The following is a 13,386-nucleotide window of genomic DNA, read 5'->3' as shown; positions in this document are numbered from 1 at the left end:
AGATGCATTAAGAAGAACAAACCCCTGTGGGCTGTTGTTTTCAAATGATGCCCCACTGCTTCCACTGGTACATCACGATTAATGTTGCACAGACATGCCCTTTTGTTGAATGCATCAGACAGCCACAAACATTCTTTCAGACCGACTCCAAGAATTAAACCCACTGGCGTCTCCACAGCAACCCCCTCGAATATACAGGCAGGAAATGTAAACACAAATTATTTATTCTCGGACAAATAATGATGAAATAATCCCTATTTACTCGTTAACATGTTTCTGGTTTTGACCAGTATTCTTTCAAATCTATTGTTTGTTTACTTATTCCACTTGTTTTTGAATGATGCTCTGTGTGTCTATTAAATTCCCTCAGCAATGGTTCTCACCTGTTTTGGCCGCAGAACCCACCATCGCACAATTGGTCGTACTCCACTCACCATGAAATATTTTAGGAAAGCATTTCTTAGTTTCTTAATAATCTGAATAATTGACAAGATAACAAATTCAAAAAAAAAGGTCAAACTCAATATGATAAACTGCTGGTTTACATGCTAATCCAAAAATTACCTGTGAAAACTTTTGGAGCCTTTAATTGTTTTTTATTGTCTTAATTTTTCACCATATCCTGATCTTTTTAATTGCACGAGTAAGAACGACTTAAAACTACAAATAGGTTATCCACTTAACAACATATTTGACTCGTTCACAACCGTCAGTCACATTTCCACCAGTTAAAGAATCACAACCCATCAGTCAATCATCTCTGCTGTACAGTCTGGTGAACAGCTGCATAGAAAACTGCATATTTTCTATATTCATATTTTCTACAAACGTATATAATTGTTATATTGTCTTTTATATAATTTGTTTAATTTGGCCTATTATATTGAGTGTAAAGGCCTACAGAAATGAAATGTTTTTATTTACACGGGGATAGCAGATCCCTTCTATGTGTCATACTTGATCATTTCGCGATATTGCCATATTTTTGCTGAAAGGATTTAGTAGAGAACATCGACGATAAAGTTCGCAACTTTTGGTCGCTGATAAAAAAAAGCCTTGCCTGTACCGGAAGTAGCGTGACGTCGCAGGTTGAAGGGCTCCTCACATTTCCCCATTGTTTACACCAGCAGCGAGAGCGATTCGGACAGAGAAAGCGGCGATTACCCCATTAATTTGAGCGAGGATGAAAGATTTGTGGATGAGGAACGTGAGAGTGAAGGACTAGAGTGCAGTGCAGGACGTATCTTTTTTCGCTCTGACCGTAACTTAGGTAAAAGGGCTCATTGGATTCCATACCACTTTCTCCTTTTTCTATTGTGGATCACAGATTTGTATTTTAAACCACCTTGGATACTAAATCCTCTTGAAAATGAGAGCCGAGAACGCGTAATGGACATTCACAGTGACTTTTATCTCCACGACAATACATCGGTGAAGCACTTTAGCTACGGAGCTAACGTGATAGCATCGTGCTTAAATGCAGATGGAAACAAAATAAATAAACCCCTGACTGGAAGGATAGACAGAAGATCAACAATACTACTATCAGGAGACACCGAACCAAACACTGGACCTATCACCACACGGTTAATGCTGTGCCGCCTGTCGAAGCCTAGCAATGCTGTTGCTAACGACGCTATTGAAGCTAACTTAGCTACGGGACCTCGTCAGAGCTATGATAAAAACATTAGCGCTCCACCTATGCCAGCCCTCATCTGCTCATCAACAACCGTGCTCATCTGCGTTCCAGCGATCGACGGCGCGACGAAGGACTTCACCCGATCATCGATGCGGTCGGCGGCTAGCGTCGGATAGCGCATCTGCTATCCAAGTCAAAGTCCTCCTGGTTGTGTTGCTGCAGCCAGCCGCTAATACACCAATCCCACCTACAGCTTTCTTCTTTGCAGTCTCCATTGTTCATTAAACAAATTGCAAAAGATTCACAAACACAGATGTCCAGAATACTGTGGAATTTTGCGATGAAAACAGAGCTGTTTGTATTGTGATACAATGCGTCCGAATACTTGCGCTTCAACCATCGACGTCACGCGCAAAAGTCATCATACATAGACTTTTTCAACCGGAAGTTTCCCGGGAAATTTAAAATTGCACTTTATAAGTTAACCCGGCCGTATTGGCATGTGTTGCAATGTTAAGATTTCATCATTGATATATAAACTATCAGACTGCATGGTCGGTAGTAGTGGGTTTCAGTAGGCCTTTAATGTCTAATATTTGTATCTGTGAAGCGCAGTCTGTGAAGAGTGCTATATAAATAAATGTTATTCTGTCTGTCCCACTTGTCACATCAATAAGCTTGTTCATAGATGTATAATAAAACTCCTGATAAGAATCGTCATTTTTTACATTTGTTATATATTTTTACATGGAACAATGCACATTAATTACAATATAAAATGTAAATGTGCCAAATTGTAACCAAATGCCTTCTACAGTCCCCGGCAAGTTGATGATTTTCATAACGAGTTCCATAAACAATCAGACAGCACCAACATCAGACATAAACAGTACAATAAAATACACAGACTCGGATATAAGAATAAAAATAAAATAAAATGGGGACCCATATAAAACAGTACGTTGCAGCATGACCGCAGCTCCGGACTGATTAAGACGAAAGTCACCATAATAGTAAAAGTGCATTAGGCTGATGGATAAGTGCTAAATGTGCAAGTGTGCTAAATTGTTGTATATAAAAAGTGTCCTGAAGGAAGTAAATGCACATCTCCCTTGGCCTGGTAAGTTAAAGAGCTGCTATTATTGCACATAACTCTTTTGCACAAGTAGTTAGAATTAACCGATGTGTTTACGCATGGAAAATTGCATCAAAAACCAATGACATTGGCTGGAGCAGCCAGTGGCACAACAAATATGAGATAAAGTAGGAAAATACAAAACTATAAAAAAGAAACCCGCCAACAGGAAGCCTGAGGTAGTACCAAGTAAACAAAAGGGTTCCAAAACACAAGGAGCAGATAGCAGGTAAACACTGACAAAAAAATGGCGTGGATTTACGTGTTGGAACACGACGAAAAGATACCGTGACCAAAAGGTGAGTCTGGTCGGCTTAAGTCCAAGCTTGGGTGAGTGCTCAAATACCCCGACTTCTCTTGGTTGTCACGGTAACTCAGGGGTGTCAAACTCGTTTTAGCTCAGGGGCCGCATGGAGGAAAATCTATTCCCACGTAGGCAGGACAGGTAAAATTATGGCATAATAACTTAAAAATACAACTATGACAACTTCAGATTGGTTTTTTTTGTTTTACTTCGGCCCAAAATAGAACAAATGCATTCTGAAAATGTACACATCACAAATAATCCTTTTGACAAAACACTTCAAGTTAGTTGAAAATACTGAGGGAAAACATTGGTGCCGTTTCAAAAACACAGTGAAGAACACAATGAACTTAGAGTTGATCTCAGTGTATCTACAAAGCAATTACATGTAAAGTCACAGCCCAAAAAACAAAATAAAGCATGAATAAATACTCTTCTATGTATCAACTACCTAATATGTTATTTCCACATATAGTCAACAAACCATACAAACAAGGTAGAAACTATTCAAGAGGGTTGAGTTACCCCCTGCCTTTTAGGCATCACTGTGTATTGATAGAAAAATAAAAATATGGATATCAACAAACCAAAAATACAAACTTAAAAGACTGACAGTATTGAAGTAAATCACACACTGTTCAGTTTCTTTAAGCGTTTTAAGTGGGGTTACCAGTTGTTTATTTTACCCCTGTTTGGTTTACGTTGGGTCGAGGGCAAGCAGTTGCAGCCCCGCTTTATCGCGTACCACTTGCTTGATATACTTGCTCGCACCGGTGTAAACTATTTGCTTGCCTAACAGAATTACTAATGTGACATCCAGTGGACACATTTAAAACAGCAGTTTCTTTCATTCAAAAATGCAGCTCAATTTTACACTTAGCAAACTTGTCTCACAGGCCATATTGAAACTTTAGCCAAATGTTTGTTATCCCTGCGGTAACTAATCAGAAAGAAAAAGTATCAGAAACCAGAGAGAACAACTCCTAGCTTGAGAAAATAAAGGGGCAAAAAAACTGACTATTAACAGTTTTTCCATTTGGTGAAATCAGCAGATATCGCCATATATGGTAAAGTTTTAACCGAAGAGCTTTGCGTGAGTCCGATTTTGTAGTCAATTAGCTCATTCTTTTTCGCTATCCTTTTGTCATGGGGCAGACTGGCTCGTACATGTACATGCATCTTCCACTGTTGCTAATACAAAGTAATACAAAGTAATACAAAGTAACGTAGAGTTCTAACTAATACCTGTCATTAGACGCCATATTGAAGCGCTAAAAACTTCAACATGGCTGACGGAAAGAGGACGCAGTCGAAGTGGAGAACGTAAATAAGACCGCCCACCGAACGGCGTATCCTCAAGGGACGGTCAGAAAGCGGTTTAAAGATGGTCTGTAAAACGTAATCTATGCAAAATTTGGACCAAAGCACCACCATTACATGTTCTGTAGACCACAAGAAAGTGTTTTAAATATAGCAAACAAATCATATCAATATGACCCTTCTAATGTCCAAATAAACCCCGCAAACACAGGCAGCGAAAACTTATGATTAGATGCTTTGGCGTTGTTCAACAGGTGTATCAAACATTGTGAAAACATTTATAAGTCATGAAAGACTAAAATCATCATAGGTTACCTATAAAGAAATTGCCAATGCATTATTCTTTTTTATTCGACTTATGGCTTCAAATTATTGGGCCCCAAAAAATCTGGCTATAAATAATAATATGAGCAATATTTTACTAGCTAAGATATTTCAGCTGTGTTCAGTAGGGTTTCAAAATTCCAGGAATATTCATAGTTGGAAACTTTCCATGGGAATTAACGGGAATTATTGGGAAATTAATGTGAATAAACATTGAATGCAACATGCTAGATCTTGCAGCATGATTATTAGCTAAAACAACCTTATTTAATACAAATTCAGTAGAATTTCAACCCTGCACAGTGCATTCCTCCATCACATGTACAGTGCATTCTTCCATCACATGCAGATAATTCCCAGCATGCTACACACTACAGCAGGGCTATTGAGGCCACACTAGTATTTGAGCCCAAGGACTTCATCCAGTCAGGTAAGTTTTGATGGTATTACTTGAGGTACATATATTTGATCTATGGTAGTGAAGTTTAATAGAGGTGTAATTGCTTGTTACTGTATGACTGTAGACTACTCCAGCAGACTTCCACTCAAGCTAGCTAGCTGTTCCTGTACTTGTTAAATAATTTTGGCGCCAATATCTCTAGCTAGCTAGGTTTATGTACCACCACAGTCTCATAATGAACCCTAAATATTTCTCCGTTAGTCGTGATGCTAATTTTCTCTATGTGGGGTGCTGGAGCCTATCTCCAGCACCCCCCGCGACCCCGAAAGGGATAAGCGGTAGAAAATGGATGGATGGAAATCCCAGTCTTTCATTTATTTTTTTAAATTAATTAATCCAACAAAACAATACACAACAATACCATAATAATGCAATTCCAATTCCAAAACCAAACCCAACCCAGCAACATTCAGAATAGCATATACAGAGCAATTGAGAAGACACACAAACATTACACAAAACAATCTAAAAGCAGTCAAACAAAAAATAATATTATCAACAACAGTATCAATATTAGTAACAATTTCAACATAGCAGTGATTAAAAATCCCTCATTGATATATATATATATATATATATATATATATATATATATATATATATATATATATATATATATATATATATATATATATATATATATATATATATATATATATATATATATATATATATATATATATATATATATACTAGAGGCAGGGGAGGCGGGGCCTCACCTGCCATCATGGAAAGAGAAAAAAAAAGGGAAAAAAATTAATTAAATTGTTATATGTATCCAGTGATTATACTAAAGTTATTTTCCATTTAACTTCACCAGTTTTAGGTTATTTTTATTTTTATTTTCACATTTGCCGTTCAAATACTGAGAAGAGACGGTGCGGTGATCAGCAGCCAGTTGAGGCACGTCACTGCGTTGTGCCTCAACATGGATTGCGACTCGGCTAACTGCTGGCCTGCTGTGCAGTGACACCGTATTGCTATATGAATTATATTATACATGTCCATAGTTTAGTTAGCTGAGGTATATAATGTACAGTGTATTTTGTCAACAACTGTATGTGTGTAACGTATTTTTAGTGCTGAGCGATCATAAATCTGCTGCGGAGACACACTGTGTGAGGCTCGTATCATAACCCCGCCTCCCGGTGCCAAGCACCTCCGCCGCAGAATGCACCGCCCGACGGGAGCACCGCGGCCACACCAACCAAAGCCCACACCCAAACCCTCCACGTGCAAGACCGAATCCACCCAAAAAAAGTCACTTAACAAGAAGCCAAAAAGTGCAAAAACAACAATGCTCGCGCTGCAGGAGCCGCGAACGACCGCAGGGACACAACATTAGGTACACCTGCACTGCAGGTTCATATGTTTTTAAATTTGACTGTGATGATGCAGTCGTGCCTCACCAGACATTAACCTCACCGCACGCCACTGATATATATATATATATATATATATATATATATATATATATATATATATATATATATATATATATATATATATATATATATATATATATATATATATATATATATATATATTTTTTATTTTATTTATTTTTTTTTAAAAAGGAACAATAGTGTCACTGTAGCTTACACTTGCATCACATCTCATAAGCCTGGCAACACACTGTGTCCAATATTTTCACAAAGATAAAATAAGTCATATTTTTGGTTCATTTAATAGTTAAAACAAATTTAAATAATGGATCCCATATTCCACTCATTATTATCTAAACTAAATGCATTTTTTTCTACTGATATCAAATCCCATTCATTTATGCTAACAACATTAGCGATCCGAATTTACGTTTTTTGTGATCTGTAAAGTTCAACTAGCAAATATTAAATCAAAACGTGTAGTTTCCTCTGCCTTCTGTTCTGCTAGCCATTCTGTTGTCATACATTATAGTTTGATTTAGCATGCTGATTGAGTGTTCATTTATTTTTCTAGCCTATTTCTATTCATTTGTCCATCAGTAAAATATTTTTAAAGACTACTCCTGTTATGATCCGCTGCCCGGATCATATTCTGTTTGGGTTTTCGGGTCACGTGTGTTTTCTGTTAGTCTTGGACTTCTTTTGTTACTGTTTGTGCACCTCTGAGTTGGTTACCATAGCTACTTATTACTTTCACCTGCCGCTTGTGTTCCGGACGCGCACCTGTTTGTAATCACTGACATTATTTAAGCCTGCCTTTTCCAGTCAGTCAGTCTGGCTTCTTTATTTTCGTCACGCGACTGCTACGTAAGTTTTTGCTTGTCTCCTAGCCCCTGCTAGTTGTCATAGTCTGTGCTAAGTTGTAGCCTTAGCTTCCGGTGTGCTCAGCACCTTATCCAGTCGGTTTGTTTTCTGTTTTGTACCTGTTTTGTGTTGTTTTATAATTAAATCAAGTTGTTACCTGCAAGTCCTGCCCGGATTCGTCCTTTGCATCCTGGGAGAACAAAACCCGCATCATCATGCGCCCCACCGTAACAACTCCAATTGTTTAGCTGACTATATATCTGTGTGTGGCATTGCATTAGTGTTTTACAAGTTTCTCATCTTATTCTACAGAATAAGATGGGCAGTGTCCAACTTTGAATAATTTTTAAAAAATGGTAAAAATGTCCAAACTTCCCGTTAACTTCCCGTGATAAATTTCCGTAAAGTTTCCGGAATTTACCAGAAACTTTGATTGATTGATTGATTGATTGATTGAAATTTTTATTAGTTGATTGCACAGTACAGTACATATTCCGTACAAATGACCACTAAATGGTAACACCCGAATAAGTTTTTCAACTTTTTTAAGTCGGGGTCCACGTTAATCAATTCATGGTACAAATATATACTATCAGCATAATAAAGTCATCACAAAAGGTAATCATCAGAGTATATACGTTGAATTATTTACATTATTTACAATCCGGGTGGTGAGGCGGGGGTTAGGTTGGGTTGCTATCAGCATACTTCAGTCATCAACAATTATATCATCTGAAAAATGGACATAGTAACAGTGTAGGTCTCACTTCGTAGGATATGTACAGTGAGCGGTGAACATAGTGAGCTCAGAAAGCATAAGAACAAGTATATACATTTGATTATTTACATTTGATTATTTACAATCCGGGGAGGTGGGATGTGGTGGGGACATGGGGTTAGGCTAGGGTTGTAGCTGCCTGGAGGTGTTCTTTTAGTGTGGTTTTGAAGGAGGATAGTGATGCACTTTCTTTTACACCTGTTGGGAGTGCATTCCATATTGATGTGGCATAGAAGGAGAATGAGTTAAGACCTTTGTTAGATCGGAAATCTGGGTTTGACGTGGTTTGTGGAGCTCCCCCTGGTGTTGTGGTTATGGCGGTCATTTACGTTCTGGAAGTAGTTTGACATGTACTTCGGTATCAGGGAGGTGTAGCGAATTTTATAGACAAGGCTCAGTGCAAGTTGTTTTACTCTGTCCTCCACCCTGAGCCAGCCCACTTTGGAGAAGTGGGTAGGAGTGAGGTGTGATCTGAGGTGGAGGTCTAGAAGTAACCTGACTAGCTTGTTCTGGGATGTTCGGAGTCTTGATTTGAGGGTTTTGGAGATGCTGGGGTACCAGGAGGTGTATGCGTAGTCAAAAAAGGGTTGAATGAGAGTTCCCCCTAGAATTTTCATGGTGCTTTTGTTGACCAGAGAGGAGATTCTGTAGAGAAATATTGTTTGTTGGTTGACCTTTTTGATTACATTGGTTGCCATTTTATCCTAGAAAAGATTAGCCTCTGGAATGGAACCTACGTAGGTGATCTCATCTTTACTGGTGATAACAATGTCACCCACTTTAATAGTGAAGTCACTGACTTTCTTAAGGTTGATTTGGGACCCAAATAGGATGGATTCCGTTTTACCTAAGTGTATGGATAGCTTATTGTCAGCGAGCCAGGTGCAAATTCTACAGAGTGCGGCACTGAGGATTTTTTCCACCTGTGATTTGTCCTTGCCGGATACCAGCAGGGCTGAGTCTTCCGCAAACAGGAACAATTCACAGTCGCATGCTGATGACTTTCCACCCCTTTGCAACCATAGTGTTCAGTAATAATAATGTAATTGGAAGAGAAATTAGAAGAAAACAGGCACAAAGTATAGACTACTTCTTACTGAAGTCTTTGGTACACCACCAATACTTTTTGTATAGAAGGACTGTAGTCCTAAAGCATTATGAGAATTAATTCAAACTGCAGAGTTCTGTGTTTGCTTCAGGATGTAATTGAGCCATCATGTGAGCTCCTTTGGGGATTAGTCACCATGCACAGCCCCAATTGACCTGCAGGATGGAAGTAGATCATCACCAGGCTTTCAACTACTTGATTTACTCATTCCTCACACTTATCATCTGATCAAGATAAACAACGCATGGCTAATATGAAGATGTATTATTTCTATGGACATTTGTGGAAAGAAAGGATTGGTGGGACTGGAAGCGACCATAAGAAAGTAGCTTCAAAGTTGAAAAATCGTAATACACTTTATTTTGTAAATGGTGGGTACTGCACCAATTTTCCGTTGCACAAAATCACCACTGACATAAGGTAACATTTACATAAATGTATTGAATGATGTGCTTGATAAAACTCTGCTTGGTAACTAACAGGTGACCTCTTGCCCCAAATCAGAAGGGATAGACTCCAGTTTCCCTGTGACCCTGAGCATGATAAGCGGTATAGGAAATGTTGGAGGGATGACTGGATGATAAAAACTTAACAATCTAGAGGAAGGAATACATTAGATCATGCTTCTATGCTTCAAGGGGGAAAAAATCAAATATAGTGTATAATATTCAAATGAAGCAGTGAATAACACGCAAACTGAGCACATTTCTCAAACTGGCAACTCATTGTCAAACATCACTTTAAAGTACCAGTAGAGTGGAAAAACAAGTTCCCTCTATAGTGAAGCTATTATCATATATATCTGGTTTATGATACCAAAAGACTTCCAAAGTTTGCGAGTAAATAGATATGGTCAAAATAATATCAATCTCACAGAGATTCCCGAGCCATTTTGAGAGATAATGAGGAAGCCATGATCTGTGACGTGCGTCAGGAACCACAGATCTCTTCCCCATCAACAACAATACCAATCATGCAGACTTTGTGAGAGGCAACAACGATTACTTTGGGGTAAATTATGATCAGAGCCTTATATATTTGAGCCCGTACACAAGGAGCATGAGCAATATGTTTTAGAAGCCGAGTGCTTTATCGTAGCATTGCTAGGTGCTCAACTAAAAATAATAAACCATAATAAAACAAACACTTACTAAAAAATTTCCCCTTTCTCTGGGAGGCCAACCAACGGGACCGGTAGATAAAGATTCAATCCCAATCCTCACAAAGGGTAAAAAAAGTTGCCGCAAATCGTGTCTTTTCCGCCATCTTGGGGGATGTCAAAGTCAATCAGCCTGTCAGTCCACAGCCACATTTGTCTACTACCAGGAGAGAGATGCATTAATTATAATCTAGAATTTACTTTTTAGTAACTTTGAGACAAAGCAGAGGCAGCCGCCGGCTTGGTGTGTCAACAATAACAGCGTAAGCTAGCATTAGCTCACTGATATCGACGCACGGCTAAAATATGCCGTCTGCTTTATCGCTTACAATAACAATATCACTCATATTTGGTTAATTTTCAGGTCACGACATGTAAATGGAATATTGTTGGCGGTTTCTGGATATTTTTAGAGGGTTTTATGAGCGCAGCAGAGGACCCTCGATCTGTTGACTCAGTTGTTAACTATTTTTTTACGATTTCAAATACATAAAAAAAGCCAAGCATATGTGTTCTTGTCTTACATAAGGATTGTGAATGATAAACAGCACATCTCCTTTCAATGTTTGTGTATTTCCAGTATGACTGATCTGATAATATGGTCAGAAGCGTTACTACAATGAAGTAGAATCTACGGAAATTGCAGAAGATATTCGTAGCGGGATATTCAAAATGGCCACTTGAAATTGTGGCATTTTGTGATGTTTAGACGAGTAGTCCCCAACCCTTTTTGCACCACGGACCGGTTTAATGTAGGCATTATTTTCAGGGGCCGGCTTTCCACTTGTGCCAGATAAATACAGCAAAAATAAGTCCATGAAAAATTCAACTCACTATAACGCTGAATTAGTGGAAGCCCTGGGCTTGTTTCTTTGCAACGAGATGCAGATGGAAATCAGCCTTTGGCTACAATATGTCACGTTTATATTTTATAAGTTCATTAATGTGCATTGTATCATGTCACAAATTTATAACAAATGTAACAAATGGCAACTTACTATGAGGAGTTGTATTGTACAGCTATAAACAAGCTGTCACACCTGGGCGAAGTCTTGTCTGGGTTTAGTCTTGTTTCAGGTTGTCTTGTCACTTCCTGTTTTATTTTGAAATGCTAACTCTCCCTCTAGTTTCAGATCACTTGCTCTTCCTCCTGTATCACTGGTCTGACGTCTTTCCTGATTGCCTGATTGTGCCCACCTGTGTCACCCTCCCTCATGTGTATAAATGTCTCGTCCTCCTTCTGTCCTGTGCCAGAGTGTTTCGTATCTTCTTGTGCGTACCTCCAGCGTTCCTTTGCCACAGTCTTGTCTACAGCCATTGCCATGTTTTTGTGTACCTTTTGATCCATGGGAGATTCTTGGTTTGTAAAGTTTTGTCAGGTAAGATTAGCTTCCTAGCATCGCCTCTGTTGGAGCACCTCTTGTTGTATTTGGTAGTTTTTGTTCTCAGCCCCTTTTTCCCTCCGTAGCCGAAGCGTTTTGAGTTGTTAATATTTGTGTTAGTTTAGTGGTCAGGTTACATCTGTTTTGATAGCCTGTTTTGTTTCTCCCGTTTTGGACCCCTTCTCTTGTCAGAATAAATATCTGTTTCTGAAATCCTGCATCTGTGTCCAGAGTCCTATTCAGGTCGTGACACAAGCTTATTGGTGTGTCTAGTGGGACAGGCGAAAGTTAAGTTGGAGAAATTGCAGTCGTTTATAAATTATTTAATGGTTGCAAATGCGTCACGGACTGGTACCGGTCCCCGGACTGGTACCGGTCCCCGGACCGGTGGTTGGGGACCACTGGTTTAGACAATATTTCCACATACTTTGTGGATTGTAAATACAATTGGACATGGTTTAATTGATACAATAAAACACAAATATGCATATAAAGTCAACTTGTTTTTCCACCCTACTGGTACTTTAATTCCCTTTCCTGCCAATAAACCAGCTACACCTTTTCTGCCCCCTCGCCTCTTTCTCCTCACGGCCCCCTTGATCTCGTGTCACGCTGGCGGCAGTAATTGTCACATATGGTCCTTTTGCAGCGCTGCTCTCACGAGTGGAGAGTCTGAACACAGTGGGTGGGAGAGGCTTGGCGGTCGAGGTGGGTCGACTCAACTCGGTCCATGCGTCCCATCCTTTGGGGCGAAGCCACTAGCGTGGTGATAATTGCATGGTGGAGCCACTGTTCATATTCATGACGACCCTGAAGCAGACCTCTTCTCCCTTAATAGAAGATTTTTTTTTTTTTTCTGTACACTCTCACACGTCTCTTCATCATCACTCCACATCTATATGCTGCAGGGTCTTCAGTTCCTCAAATAGCGTTCGACACAGCCATGTTATTCGTGTTACTGTGATACGTTTTAATCTTTTTGCGACATGAAATTAAACAAATATATATTACTTATGCATTACACAACACATGCTTTACACTACATTTCACACACTAATAGAGGACAACTATGACTAAAAAAAAAATCAAAGTAGCTCTAAGAAATTAAAATGTTTTTATAATTTGCCCCTGAGATGCTGATTTGATGTTTTGTTGTTTTTTGTTTTTATCAGAGGGAGGCACATGTGAGGTAGTTGCTGCTCACAGATGCTGTAATAAGAATCGTATAGAGGAGCGTTCACAAACAGTCAAGTGTTCTTGCCTGCCGGGGAAGGTGGCTGGGACTACAAGAAACAGACCTTCATGTGTTGATGGTGAGTATTGAACATTCACTCAAATGAACTACAGTGATCAGGAAAGACAAATGTATACACAACCCGTGCAGTGGTACCTCAGTTTTCATACGACATACTTAGACTTAGACTAGGGTTTTACAGTATACTCGTATTAGTATAGTACCGCGATACTAATGAATCATTTTCGGTACTATATCGCCTCTGAAACGTACCGGTCCCGCATACCCCCCTCG

At 39.1% G+C, this 13,386-nt stretch overlaps 1 protein-coding gene across 2 annotated transcripts in view; it reads left to right on the top strand.

The window, feature by feature from the left end:
* The window catches only part of LOC133653035 (chemokine-like protein TAFA-1), an 83,774-nt gene that overhangs the window by 58,991 nt on the left and 11,397 nt on the right, over positions 1 to 13,386 (top strand). For both annotated transcript variants that reach the window (XM_062052035.1, XM_062052034.1), the window contains exon 3: positions 13,031 to 13,171. In XM_062052035.1, coding sequence (XP_061908019.1) covers positions 13,031 to 13,171 — 141 coding nt within the window. The remainder of the gene's footprint in view (positions 1 to 13,030; positions 13,172 to 13,386) is intronic.

This window comes from Entelurus aequoreus, linkage group LG07, assembly GCF_033978785.1.
Source record: "Entelurus aequoreus isolate RoL-2023_Sb linkage group LG07, RoL_Eaeq_v1.1, whole genome shotgun sequence".
NCBI classification, from domain to species: Eukaryota; Metazoa; Chordata; class Actinopteri; order Syngnathiformes; family Syngnathidae; genus Entelurus; species Entelurus aequoreus.
Note: the sequence above shows the minus strand (reverse complement) of the source record. Positions and strands in the feature narration are given on the sequence as shown.